Here is a 15,000-nt window from a genome sequence, read left to right as displayed (position 1 = left end):
TATGTGCTCTATATAACACAATTTTCTGACCTCATAAATGAGCAAAGTAAAAATTTCATATATAGAATATAAAAAATGAAAAATAAAAACGTGCTCTGTAGGAAGGCCTTTGTTAAATACGGAGAGAAAAAATACAATAACAAATCCTTACTGGAAGAAATACGTGTGAAAAGGGGTATCCCCACTTCTTCTTTTATTTTCTTTTTCTTCTTCTTCCACTACAACTACTACTACTACTACTACTACTACTGCAGATACTACTACTACTACTACCACTTTTTCTTCTTCTTCCACTACTGCTACTGGCTTTGAGATAACGCGTCCGCCTAGGAAGCGAGAGAAACTGAGCGCGCTGGTCTGAATCACGGCACAGCCGCCGATATTTTCTCCTCCTCCTCCACTAGACCTTGAGTGGTGGTCTGGACGCTAGTCATTCGGATGAGACGACAAACCGAGGTCCCGTGTGCAGCATGCACTTAGAGCACGTAAAAGAACCCGCGGCAACAAAAGGGTTGTTCCTGACAAAATTCTGTAGAAAACTCCACTGCGATAGGAAAAAAAAACAAATAAAACTACACGCAAGAAAAAAATACCCCAAAAAATGGGTGGCGCTGTTGTGTAGCGACGCGCTCTCCCTTGGGGAGAGCAGCCCGAATTTCACACAGAGAAATCTGTTGTGACAACAAAAAAAAAAGAAATACAAATACAAGAACATCAACAACAACTACTACTACTTCTGCTACTACTACTACTACTACTACTACTACTACTACTACTACTACCACTTCATCTTCTTCGCCTTCTTCTTCCTAAACTCTGTTAAGTGTCATTGAGGCTCCACAGAATTGAACTGTTCACCAGATACCTCAAGATCTGTCGGTTGTGTGTCGTCAAAGCCTGGGTCAGTAGTGTGCAACTGGTTTTCTCTGCAATGATGTCGGTGTACCGTTGGTGTTTTCGGGGTTTGGGTTGTTTTTTTGTTTGGTTTTTTTAGTGTGTTTTTTTGTCTGTCTGTCTGTTTGTTTGTTTTTTTGTTTGGGTTTTTTTGTGGGTTTTTGGTTGTTGTTGTTGTTGTTGTTTTTTTTGGGGGGAGGTTGTTTTTTTGCTGCCCCATCATCTGCACCATTTCAGTGGCATTACTCCGACGCCGCTCATTTACATTCCCCCATACACGGCTACACCCGGGTTCGTCCGTCACAGTTCCAGCGTCGGCAGTCTGCAGGGAACCCATCGATGTTAGGTCGCCAGGAGGCCACACACACCAGAGGAGACCCTGCACTGCCCGCTGAGTCACTTCGGTGGTGTTCAGTGGTGCCTGTTCTGATTCAACGTACTTAGGACACAAACCTACTAAGACCCCTACTAACGACAATAATGGCTTAGTCGCAGAGCCAGACTGAGTAAGCGTCCCTCCCAGAGTTGAGAGGGGTTTGGTTTTGTTGTTGTTGTTGTTGTTGTTGCTTTTCTTTTCTGGTCTTCCCCCCAAATACCCCTCGAATTTGAGCCAGTTTGACAGTACATCACAACAATGTCCTGAACGCTTAAAGTATAACCGTGTGGCCTCTTGAAAAGCAAGCACATTAAGAGATAAGATATTTGTGTAACTGCCTGTCTGTCTCTCTAGAGGTCTGTCACTCCAACACCCACCCACTCCCACACCCAACACACAGACAGAGAGACACACATACACACACACAGAGACACACACACACACACACAAACAAGCACACACGCACACACACACACACACACACACACACACACACACACACACAAACAAACAAGCACACACAAACAAGCACACACACACACACACACACACACACACACACACACACACACACACACACACACACACACAAACAAACAAACAAGCACGCATAAACAACCCCCTGTGCCACCTCCATCCTTCTATCCTTCCACCCCTCCATAAATACATATAATTATATATAGACTTACAAAAAAAAAACCAGCTCCTGTTCACATACACAAACTAGCAAAAACAAAAAAAAAACAAGCGGTCATTTTCTGTTTCAGATTTGAACCCCAAAAAAGATCAGCAAAGAATCCAGTGCTCTCCTGTGTCACTGTGCCCCAAGAGGAGCGGAGCAAGAGCAGAATCCAACCGAGTCCAGCCACACACAGTTACTTACCAAGATGGCGCTCCACGGCTTCCCTCATCTCATGTCCGTCGTTCTGTTGATGACGAACTGTCTCCACCACAGAACCACCGCCCAGAGGGAGTCTATTTGCGTCCAAGACCCAGAGCTTCAAATTCTGGACAAATCAATCCACGATTTCAATTGCCAAATCAACGAAACCATCCATGCCTTGAACTGCAGCGATCTGGGCGTTCCTGCTCTGCCGAAAACAGACGATACAGGCGTTCCCTCTAGCATCGAAATTTTCGATTTCAGCTACAACAAGATCAAATGCCTTCCCAAGGTATGTAGAAAATACAAGGGTGAAACGAAACGAAACTAATTCTTCGTTGAAGATCAGTATCAGTATCAGAATCAGTAGCTCAAGGAGGCGTCAAATCCATATACGCTACACCACATCTGCCAAGCAGATGCCTGACCAGCAGCGTAACCCAACGCGCTGAATCAGGCCTCGAGAAAAATAAATAAATAAATATAATGATAAAAATAAATAAAAATAAAAATAAAATAAAATAAAAATAAAATAAAAATAATAAAATAAAATAAATTAATTAATAGATAAATAAAATAACAAAAAATAGATAAAATAAATAAATAAAAAATAATAGATAAATACATAAGAATACCACTACTGCTACTAATATATATATATATATTTTTTTTTTTAAGGGTTGAAGAGGGTAAAGGACAAAATAATCATGCTCTTTCACATCAAGTCCTCTGTCTGGGGGGGAAAAAAGTGAAAGAAAGGCGAGAAAAAGAAAAGTAAAGAAATGAATCATTTTATTCTTGAAAGGTGATATATACAGAGTGGTTGTGTTCAACAATGAGGACGATTGGAGAGGAATGTTCAATTTAGGAAATGAAGCAGGGGTGAAACATATAAGTGTTGACATATTCACCTTTTTCTTTACTTTACTTATATCTTGATTTATTTCCTTTATCCTGTTTCATTCTATTTCATTTCTTTTCATCTTATTTCATTTTTGACTAACTTGTTAAACAAAGTGAGTCTATGTTTTAACCCGGTGTTCGGTTGTCTGTGTGTGTGTGTGTGTGTGTGTGTGTGTCCGCGTGTCTGTGTGTCCGTAGTAAACTTTAACATTGACATTTTCTCTGCAAATACTTTGTCAGTTGACACCAAATTAGGCATAAAAATAGGAAAAATTCAATTCTTTCCAGTCATCTTGTTTAAAACAATATTGCACCTCTGGGATGGGCACAAAAAGTAAAAAAGAAGCCTAATTATATGCAAACTGCATTTACTGGTATATTTATATTTTTTGTATTCTCTAAACTTGACACTCTGTCCTCTTATTCTGACACAACAACAAGAGGAGTCATTGTTATCATTTTTTGTTCAAACAGGAACTTCTTTTGCTAAGCATGGAATTTTTATTTATTTTGCAAACGTTTTGGTGCAGATAGGTAAAAAAAGGGAAATTACTCTGTAATTAATGCTAGGGGACTTAATTTATCACAAGTGAGTCTTGAAGGCTTTGCCTCTCTTGTTTTTTTATTTCATTTTCATAGTACTGTTTTTTTTTATCTGGGAGGGGGGGGGGGGGCAGGGGCAGGCTGGTCTCTTTTTTTTTCTTTTTTTTTTCTTTCTTTTAAAAAAAATTAAATTCTTCTTGTGTATACGTCTTATCTATACGATAGTCAGTCGTGTCCGACTATGACCATCAGTACAGCAGAGGAGGCAACTGCTGTTCCGACTATTTGGGCTGGAATTGGATTATAGTGGAGAGTGTCTTGCCCAAGTTACATCCCCACTCTCTGGGCCAAGAGGGCTTTAGGACAGTCGGCGTTGGGATGGTTCCTAAAGGCCAACTAGCCCCCAAGGCTGCAGCTTACTAAGAGCCAGTGCAACTTTGCCTCCTAGTTTGAGAGTCATAGTCCTTCACAAAAAGACTAAGCTGTAAATGATTTCCCATTGACTGGAGAAACCATTGATAATACAGCTCTCACTTTGCTGTTGGCCCAAACGTCTTATCTACGAGTAGGATAAATACCCGTTCACATCTAACATGTGTACGGCAACAAACAATACTAAATGATTCATAAGTTGGTTTATAAACACATTGGGTTTTACCCCCGTCTAAACGTATTTCTCAGCCGACCTGTCGGTTTAGCAATTGTAGGGAAGGTTGACCAAATTGCGAACTATCCACACGAAGCGACCAGCTCAACGTGTGTACAGATAACAGGTTGTACGATCGTCAAATGCAGGTCTTCTGTTTTTGAAAGCTTTCTCCGATGGGTTGCACCAGAAAAAGTTCGTCGACTCCATCATTTCAACGTTTTTTCAGCGTTTTAAATAGCAGGGGTGCCAGAGGGTAAATGCGAACGAGCAAGTCCAACTGCGAACTGCGAACGATGGTTTGGTAACTTGTGGACAATTACAACAGAAGACAGATCTTGAACTCATTAGACATAACATATGATTGGTACATGGGACACACACGCGCGCGCGCGCGCATACGCACGCACACACGCACATACACACACACACACACACACACACACGCACACTGACACGTGCGCGCGCGCATTAAATAAACAAACACCCTACACACCACACACAAACACACCCTTTTGAGAGCGCTCAGAAACTGCAGCATCGTTCGCAAAATAGACACGTCAAAATATCCTATGGTCTGATTGCAAACGACAGTTTTGAAGATTCCTGTCCAAACTGACGTTCTGATCTGTCACCGACATGCTTTCCTAAATTCTCCCAGCACTGGAAATGCACAATCAGTTCAACATATCCAATCAAATCTGCTATTTTAAACTGTATCGAAGTTCACGTCCTACTATTTGCTTCCCTTGATTTTAGGATTTTGAGAGCACGTTTGTGAACTTGGTCGACAATGGTGCGCGGAAATGGTCGGCAATGGCTAAGGTTTGACTGGTTCTCGGAAATGGATATTCATTGAGCTATCAGAAAAAGGTCGAAGCAGATGTTAAATTGTGAAATGTGTGTGGTGAGAACGCTTGGAAGTGGGGCGGTACACGAACCGTTCGCAATTACACACTGTTTGCAATTGGGCATACCTACCGTAATTGATGTGAAAACAGGAGCAGTTTAATGTGTTTCATATCTGTGTGTTTGTTGCACGAAGTATGTACCATTTTCGTGTACCCCTAAGGCATTTCCTGAAAGAAACTTGTCTTGACTTTTATCCATCCATCCATTCATCCATCTCGTCTTGTTTTGTCATGCCTTGCCTTGCCTTGTCTTTTATCCATCCCTCTTTCTGGCCTTGTCTTGTATATAAAAAGATAATTAAAAAAAAAAAAAGAATAATAATATAAAATTTAAAAAACCCACTTTGTAGATGGAGAAATGTAACATCATGTGTTGCACGAACTGCTTCAGATCAACAACACCAACCCAGCCTGCAGCGTGGCGGACTGTTACGTGGGCGGGTGCCTTCAAGAGCTCCGCCTGCAGCACAACGAGATCGACTTCATGCACGACGAGGTCTTCCAAACCCTGACGTGCCTGACCTCCCTGGACCTGTCCCACAACCTGCTCACCAACACCACCCTCAGAAAGCACCATTTCTACCGCCTCAACCACCTCCGCCACCTCGACCTCCACGGGAACCCGCTCCGAACCCTGCCCGACAACGTGCTCATCTTCGCGCACCTCAGCCACCTGAACACCCTGAACCTCTCCCATTGCCAGCTGGAGAAGGTCGGGGAACTGGCCGTGGACGATTTCTTCGAGCTTGAGGTGTTGGATCTGAGCCACAACCACCTGAGGCGGCTGTCCGGGAGGACGTTCCAGGGCCTGATGTCGCTCAGGGTTCTGGACCTGCGCTGGAACAAGCTGGGGATGATCGAGGAGAACACCTTCGGGGACATGAGGAACCTGGAAGAGCTGCGCCTGGACCACAACCGCCTGTCCTTCATCTCGGAGCTGGCCTTCCACAGGCAGGCGGTTCTGGAGTCCCTGGGGCTGTTCTCCAACCAGTTCTCTTCCTTACCGTACGGGGCCCTGGCCACGCTGGAGAGGCTCCGCTTCCTGGACCTCAGCCACAATCCGCTGCACGTGCTGAAGCCTGGCGCCTCCAGGGTCAACACTTCCGTGCAGCATCTGAAGCTGGACCACCTTCTGGAGCTGAAGGAGGTGCGGGACCTGGCCTTCAACGCCTTCCCCCACCTCACCTCCCTGTCGCTGAGGTACTGTCCCAGTCTGACCACCCTGCAGCCCCGGGCCTTCCTGGGGGCCTCGGACCAGCTGTGCGTGGTGAGGCTGGACCATAACGGTCTGCAGCACCTGCCAGAAGACCTGCTGCCGTGGGAGAGGCTCTCCCTGCTGACCCTGGACCACAACCCCTGGGCCTGTGACTGCCGGCTGGCCTGGGCCGCAGGGCACCCTCCGGGCAACACCACCGTCAGGTGACTGTCTGACTGACTGGCTGGCTGGCTGCTGGCTGGCTGGCTGGCTGACTGGCTGACTGGCTGACTGCAGCCACTGCCATAGAAAATATTTTTTGTCGTTTCTTTATTCCTAATGGAATAATGGTAATAACAATAATGATGATGATGATGATAAGAAGAAGAAGAAAGATAATGATAATAATGAAAATAATAATAATAAGAAGAAGAAGGATAATTATAATGATAATAATGATATGAAGAAGAAGAATGATGACGATGACGATGATGATGATGATGATAGTAATGACGATGATGACACAACAACAACAACTGCTACTACTACGCCTACGACTACGACTGCGACTACTACTACTGCTGCTGCTACTACTACTACTACTGCTACTATCACTACTACTTTTGCTACTGATGATAGACACCAATAATGTTGTTGATGATACTACTACCGCTGCTGCTGCTGTTGCTACTGCTGCTACTGCTACTAATGATCGAAAAGTTGTAGAAAATGATGATGAAGATGATTCAAAGACAAATGACAGCAACCACATCAACACACACACACACACACACACACACACACACACACACATACACGCACGCACACACACACACACACACACACACACACACACACACACACACACACACACACCCTAACCCGCAACCAACCCAATCAACCCCCTTCTTTCTAACTTTCTCCTGTTCAGATGTTCTTCTTTCAATTTACCCCACCCTCCTCACCCTCACCCCCACCCCTCCACTCCCCCTCCACCCCCCTTACCCCTCCTCCTTCTTGCATTCTTCATCTAACTAATTTTGTTGGTTCACCCCTCCCCCCGAACCCCGAACCCCACCACTCCCCACCACTCCCACTCCACTGCACACATCTCCACAGCTGCAGAGACCCTCCAAAGCTCCGCGGCCAGGAGCTGAGAACCCTGACGGCCAAAGAGATGGACTGCCCGAACCCGATCCGGCCCATAGTGGTGATCATCGTCTTCTCCCTCACCGTGCTGATCCTGACCACCCTCGGGCTCCTCTTCTACCAGCGGAAGCGCCGGATGTTCTGTTGGTGCCTGCGCGGAGACGCCGGAAGTTACGTCACCGTCTTCACGAGGGAGAACGGAGGAAGAGGAGGAGGGTCATCCGATGATGACGACGCGGGTAATGGGATGTGCGGTGATGGGGATGTGGATGATTTGGATCTGGGGAGTGGTAGCGGGGGCGAAGGGGGTATTGGTGGTGGCGGTGCGGGCGGGAGGGTGAGGATCTTGATGAAGTCGCTGACTACTAACGGCTACCGCTTGTTGAAGAACAAAGGCGGAGACGGTGGGGAGTCCACTCAGGACCTCACGTCTGCTTGCGATGTGTGATAAGGAGTGTGTGTGTGTGTGTGGAGGTGGGGGTGGAGGACAGGTGTTGGAGGGGTGGTGGGGGGGTTGTCCTGTTGTTCTGTGTGTGTGTGTGTTTATGTGTGTGTGTGTGGTGGGGTGTATTTTTGTTTGTTGTTGTTTGGGGTTTTTTGTTGTTGTTTTTTTTTAGTGCTGTTGTCTCCTCTGTGTGTGTGTGTGTGTGTGTTGTGTGTGTGTGTGTGCACCTATCTGTGCGTGTGTCTGTCTGTCTGTGTGTCTGTCTGTCGTTGTTTCTAAATTAAGCGTGTTTGCACAAGCAAACACACACACACACACACACACACACACACACACACACACACACACACACACACAGTGCAACTGTGTAAGAAAGTTTTTTTTATCTTTTCTTTTTAATATATGCGTGACTTTGGCAATGGTTTAGGTTCAGTTCAGTAGTTTTATGTAGATAACATACGTGACGACATTTATCGAAAAAAGAACAGATAACAAAACCAAAACAAAAAACATGCCATGGATGCATTCAAGCATCATACACTCAACCTGCCAGATGTGTTTCAAGTCATAAGTCAATACCCAGAACAAACAGCCCCCAAAAACTGAGAAAACGGTCTGGAGATATACTACTCTTTTCCGAATGTGTGAACTTTCAGCCTTCCAGAGATAGTGTCCCCCTTCTTTCGATGACGTCATCAGTGACGTCACTTAAGGACGTTTGCACTTACGTCCTACGGCAGTCGAGGGGTGGGTTTGTTTTTTTTTAAGTCGCCGGCTTTCATCTTTTCTCCTTTCCTTTTCTGTCACATGTCTATCATCAACAAAATGACCGGACTGTAAATGACTGGTGTGAAAGCGCTTAGATTTGTCTCTGCACGATATTCAGCGCTATATAAATACTATCATTGGTATTATTATAATTATTAAAATCATGTTGATTCTAGCCCAGCCGATCGCAAGAAAGGGGCTACCATCATAAACAGAAGGGGTTGGGGTGGGGTGGGGGGGGGGGGAATGTTTAAAGCTATTTTGTGTTTGGAAAATCTGGCTTCATCTGATTGAATAAGAACTAACAGCTGAGATACTTACTGATCAGCGATACTTGGGTTTTTCCATTCTGAACGTCGTCTCTTTGTACGCTTGGTTTTAAACTGGACAGCCAGTTAAGAGGATGATGTACATAGAAATTTGTTGTTCTTGTTGTTTTCTTTTTGTATGCTTTTTTTATAATTAAGTCGGGCACTCTAATACATAGATGATGTACGTAAATGTTTTGTTGTTTGTGTTCTTTTTGTCACTGTATTTTCCATTTCAAGTGTTAAACATCGTTTTAATGAACGTTTCACGGATCGCATGTTTTAAGACAAAACTGTTTACCTTAGTGCGTGCGCGCGCGCGTGTGTGTGTGTGTGTTTGCGAGCGTGCGTGGGGGGGGGGGCGAGGGGGGGGGGGGGGCGTGCTTGCGAATTCTGATTTTAAATTTAATTTCTTGGACAAAACGTTTTAATAGAATATTCCGATTATATTTCAAATTTTCTTACAGCACCTTCTTTCATTTCAGCTCATTTCATAATGTTGTGTACCATCTTGTGTGTAAATTCCAAGGCCGTGATGCGCGTACGAGTGTACTGTGTGTACATACATTTGATAACGTTCGAATCTGTGTTTTACCATGATAGTGCGTGTGCTTTGTGAACAGTTTCAGTACAGGGACGGGGAACGGGATGGAGCTGGTGTGGAGCTGTGTGTTTGGGAAAGGGTGTTGACTGGTTAGTGCAGGGTGAATGGCTGGGTAGGGACGGGGGTAGGAATATTCCTGTTGCGGAAAGACAAAATGAGTGAGAACAGCGTCATTCGGTTCTGACACAGCCTGAGTGATAAACATTCAACTTTGAAAATCTATTACTTTAATAATCTTTTTTTTTTCTACAAACATCCCCGTAACTTATCTTGTCTCTTTTCATTTCATTATACCGTCTCTCATATATTGCTGATTTGTTATGATTATGGCTGGCTGGCGGACAGACTGTCGGATATTGATTAACCGTGTGCGTTTCCCTTTTCATTTGGGATGTCTGACCAGATGTTGACTGATTTGGGGAGAAGCTGACAGATTGGATGAATGACTTTCTGTATGTGGTGCACGACGACATGATCGGTGAGCAGATTAACAAGCTGCTTCATTGCAAACGTTGGTGTGTTATATTTTGTTTAGTTTTTAACTTACCATTGTTTTAGCCTATTAGCTGCAGTATTTCAGCGCTGTTGTTTCTTCTGAATAAACTTGCTTTCATTATGTTTATAGCATCTGTTGTTTTGTTGAGGTGGCGCCGTAGCAGAATCGGTGAGGAGTTGAACTTCTGTTCCAGTGTTCACCAGTGATCAGGGTTCTTCTCCTCCTCCTCCTCCTCCTCCTCCTCCTCCTCCTCCTTCTTCTTCTTCTTCTTCTTCTTCTTCTTCTTGTCCTCCTCCTCCTTCTCCTTCCTCTTCTTCTTCTTCTTCTTCTTCTTCTGTGTTCGTGGGCTGCAACTCCCACGTTCACTCGTATGCACACGAGGGGGCTTTTACGTGTATGACCGTTTTTACCCCGCCATGTAGGCAGCCATACTCCGCTTTCGAGGGGGCGGGGGGCGGGTGTATGCTGGATATGTTCTTGTTTCCATAACCCACCGAACGCTGACATGGATTACAGGATCTTTAACGTGCGTATTTAATCTCCTGCTTTCGTATACACACGAAGGGGGTTCAGGCACTAGCAAGTCTGCACATATGTTGACCTGGGAGGTGCCGTCGCCGTGATTCGAACCCGGAGCCCTCAGATTGACAGTCCGACGCTTTAACCACTCGGCTATTGCGCCCGTCGATCAGGGTTCGAGGCCCTGTTTCGGAATGGTGTTGTATCCTTGGGGAAGGGGATGTTAACCCCTATTGTCCTCGCTGTGAACGGGTACCTGACTTGGGTTGGAGAGGGTTAAAACAGCGGAAGGAGAGGACTGGGCCCCGTCTTCCTATGCCGAGTCCTACACACAATGGGTGTGAAGCACTGATCTAAAAATAGATGACCACCTTTTTTCTTTTTTTTCAATCAGTGGTGTGAAATCACCGCCCCCTATAGCTGTATTGGAAATAACGCGTGCATCCAAAGGCCTGTCACTAGCACAGTACAGTCTCTGAAGTCCCACAGTCGAGTCCGACACAACACACATCATCGTGACAAAGGCTGGTGTGTGTGTGTGTGTGTGTGTGTGTGTGTGCAACAACAACACCGTCATCAACAACAACAACACACCAAGCTGAATAGAAGCAAAAGAGTGATGAAAAAAAAAGACAGCAGCTTAATTTGTCAAGCAGTAAAAGAGATGTGTTCTTAAATAACATGTGTTTTAATTAAGAAACAAATTTCCGAGCAAGAACCGCAACCAGAAAATTTGTCACTATGACTTCTGAAATGTTGACCATGTTTGGAAAAAAAAAAAAAGAAAAGAAAAAAGAAACGAATAAAAAGTATAGAAACAAAAAAAACATAGCAGTCTTGCATGCAATAAAAAAAGAATAGAAGAGAAAAGAAAAAAAGTTTTTAATTTAGCACGTACTTTAACCCCTTGACAACTGATCCTCGGTGAAATGAGATCTTCTTCTCTTCTTCTTCTTCTGCGTTCACTCGTATGCACACGAGTGGGCTTTTACGTGTATGACCGTTTTTACCCCGCCATGTAGGCAGCCATAGTCCGCATTCGGGGGTGTGCATGCTGGGTATGTTCTTGTTTCCATAACCCACCGAACGCTGACATGGATTACAGGATCTTTAACGTGCGTATTTGATCTTCTGCTTGCATATACACACGAAGGGGGTTCAGGCACTAGCAGGTCTGGACATATGTTGACCTGGGAGATCGTAAAAATCTCCACCCTTTACCCACCAGGCGCCGTCACCGTGATTCGAACCCGGGACCCTCAGAGTGACAGTCCAACGCTTTAACCACTCGGCTATTGCGCCCGTCGGTGAAATGAGATCCATGTGACTTGAGTCTGAAGTGCGGTCGTTACGTTTTGTTGGGGACTTTACAAAAGTGTCGTTGATTTTCCTTTCATTATACAAAAGTTATAATAATCCCAAGAGGACTGACGATAAATTCAGAATGAGGAATGACACCCTGAGCTGTCACCTCTGTACTCATCTTACTGAGTTGACACACCTCCATTGACAAATACACTCGTCGTTGATATTTCTTTTCTCTTTGTATTTCTTTTTTTTTTTTTTCTTTTTTTTTAATCACAACACATTTCTCTGTATGAAATTCGGACTGCTCACTACACTACACCCTTTTTTTTTCTTCTTTTTTTCCTGCGTGCATTTTTTTTTTCCTGTCGAAGTGGACTTTTCTACGGAATTTTGCCAGGAACAACCCTTTTGTTGCCGTGGGTTCTTTTACGTGCGTTAAGTGCATGCTGCACACGGGACCTCGGTTTATCGTCTCATCCGAATGACTAGCGTCCAGACCACCACTCAAGGTCTAGTGGAGGGGGAGAAAATATCGGCGGCTTAGCCGTGATTCGAACCAGCGCGTTCAGAATCTCTCGCTTCCTAGGCGGACGCGTTACCTCTAGGCCATCACTCCACACTCCACAGTAGTCAAAGGGTTAAGGAACATGGGAAAAAAAAAAAAAAAAAAAAACACACCCACACCTGCAACCGAAGACTAAACATAATCAGACAAAAACCACAAGCTGCAGAAAACGGTATCTTCAAAGTGTAGTCTGGACTGATTAATATAAAAGAATATTGATGTAAACTCTTGATTCGTTATTAACGTATTATTTCATTTTTCGTCTCATTATTATTGTGTGTGTGTGTGTGAACATTGGTAGTACATTATTATTTCATTTTTACACATTTATGTTGTTTGTTTTTGTTTGTTTTTTGTTTTGATTTTTTTTTTTTTTTCATTTCAGTTTGTTTGGGGGTTTTTTGGTTGTTGTTTTTCTTCATATGTCTGTGTACTTTTTTTTTTTTTTTTTTTTTTTTTTTTTAGAGAGAGAGTGGGGGGGTCTAAAACGTCGGCTTTCCAGCGTAAGACGACCACAGTTCCTGTGCACGTCTGCCGCTGTATAATTACCTGTATAATCTCTGTATCATAGGGTGAGATTACAACAAAAAAAAAAAAAACAACTCAAGGCGACTTTGTAATCTGAAGATCATGTTGTTGCCTTCAGAGAGAGAGAGAGAGATAGAGAGAGCTTATGTTATTGCACGTAAAGGTTTGTGTTTGAATGGATGAATGAATGAATGTGTGTGTGTGTGTGTGTGTGTGTGTGTGTGTGTGTGTGTGTGTGTGTGTGTGTGTAAAGAAACAACAAAAACAGCATCAGCAACAACAACACCGTCATCAGCAACAACAACAAAACACCAAGCTGAATAGAAGCAAAAGAGTGATAAAAAAAAAAAAAGACAGCAGCTTAATTTGTCAAGCGGTAAAAGAGATGTGTTCTTAAATAACATGTGTTTTAATTAAGAAACAAATTTCCGAGCAAGAACCGCAACCATAAATTTGTCACTGTGACTTCTGAAATGTTGACCATGTTTGGGAGAAAGAAAAAAAAAGAAACGAATAAAAATTATAGAAACAAAAAAACATAGCAGTCTTGCATGCAATAAAAAAATAGAAAAGAAAAGAAAAAAAGTTTTTAATTAGCACGTACTTTAACCCCTTGACAGCTGATCCTCGGTGAAATGAGATCTTCTTCTTCTTCTTCTGCGTTCACTCGTATGCACACGAGTGGGCTTTTACGTGTATGACCGTTTTTACCACGCCATGTAGGCAACCATACTCCGTTTTCGGGGGGGTGCATGCTGGGTATGTTCTTGTTTCCATAACCCACCGAATGCTGACATGGATTACAGGATCTTTAACGTGCGTATTTGATCTTCTGCTTGCATATACACACGAAGGGGGTTCAGGCACTAGCAGGTCTGGACATATGTTGACCTGGGAGATCGTAAAAATCTCCACCCTTTACCCACCAGGCGCCGTCACCGTGATTCGAACCCGGGACCCTCAGAGTGACAGTCCAACGCTTTAACCACTCGGCTATTGCGCCCGTCGGTGAAATGAGATCAACGTGGCTTGAGTCTGAAGTGCGGTCGTTACGTTTTGTTGGGGACTTTACAAAAGTGTCGTTGATTTTCCTTTCATTATACAAAAGTTATAATAATCCCAAGAGGACTGACGATAAATTCAGAATGAGGAATGACACCCTGAGCTGTCACCTCTGTACTCATCTTACTGAGGTAACACACCTTCACTGAGAAGCGCACTCGTCGTTAACACTTTCACCGCCAAGCTCGCATTTATGCACAGGCGTACGTGGTAGAGGACCCATGTCATTGAAAGGTGACCATTCATTCATTTTATTTTATTTATTTACTATTATTATTGTTATTATTATTTTTATTATTTTGTTATTTTTACTTTATTTATTTTATTTTATGGGGAGTTTGTTGTTGTTGTTGTTGTTGGGGTTTTTTCTCAAGGTTGACTAAGCGCGTTGGGTTACGCTGCTGGTCAGGCATCTGCTTGGCAGATGTGGTGTAGCGTATATGGATTTGACCGAACGCAGTGACGCCTCCTTGAGCTACTGATACTGATACTGGTCTGTTATCCGTGAACCTACTGCTCTTCATCTTTGGTGGTAGGATAGGCCTTATATTCTATACATCGCAGGGGGGATCCCCAACTACTCTTAGCCACTGTCTTCAGTTACTGTATTTATACCACAAGGGAATTTTGTACTCTAAATTGACTGGCGGTGAAAGGGTTAATATTTCTTTTCTCTTTGTATTTCTTTTTTTTTTTTTTATCACAACCAATTTCTGTGTGAAATTCCGGATGCTCTCCCCGAGGAGAGCGCGTCGCTACACTACAGCGCCATTCTTTTTTTTTTCTTCTTCTTCTTTTTTTTTTCCTGCGTGCAGTTTTATTTGTTTTTCCTGTCGAAGTGGATTTTTCTACGGAATTTTGCCAGAAACAACCCTTTTGTTGCCGTGGGTTCTTTTA

The 15,000-nt window shown here is 43.7% G+C and overlaps 1 protein-coding gene across 1 annotated transcript in view; it reads left to right on the top strand.

Annotated features, from left to right (window-relative positions):
• LOC143297922 (uncharacterized) overlaps positions 1–7,965 on the top strand; it is a 15,582-nt gene extending 7,617 nt beyond the window's left edge. Inside the window, exons 2-4 of the mRNA XM_076610506.1 lie at positions 2,038–2,445; positions 5,548–6,575; positions 7,471–7,965. Of these exons, the coding sequence (XP_076466621.1) occupies positions 2,158–2,445; positions 5,548–6,575; positions 7,471–7,948 (1,794 nt within the window). The 5' untranslated portion in view covers positions 2,038–2,157 and the 3' untranslated portion in view covers positions 7,949–7,965. The remainder of the gene's footprint in view (positions 1–2,037; positions 2,446–5,547; positions 6,576–7,470) is intronic.
• The last annotated feature ends 7,035 nt before the right edge of the window (positions 7,966–15,000 follow it).

Source organism: Babylonia areolata, chromosome 23, assembly GCF_041734735.1.
Source record: "Babylonia areolata isolate BAREFJ2019XMU chromosome 23, ASM4173473v1, whole genome shotgun sequence".
NCBI lineage: Eukaryota > Metazoa > Mollusca > Gastropoda > Neogastropoda > Buccinidae > Babylonia > Babylonia areolata.
The sequence above is the reverse complement of the archived record's forward strand: the minus strand, read 5'-3'. Positions and strand labels throughout refer to the sequence as shown.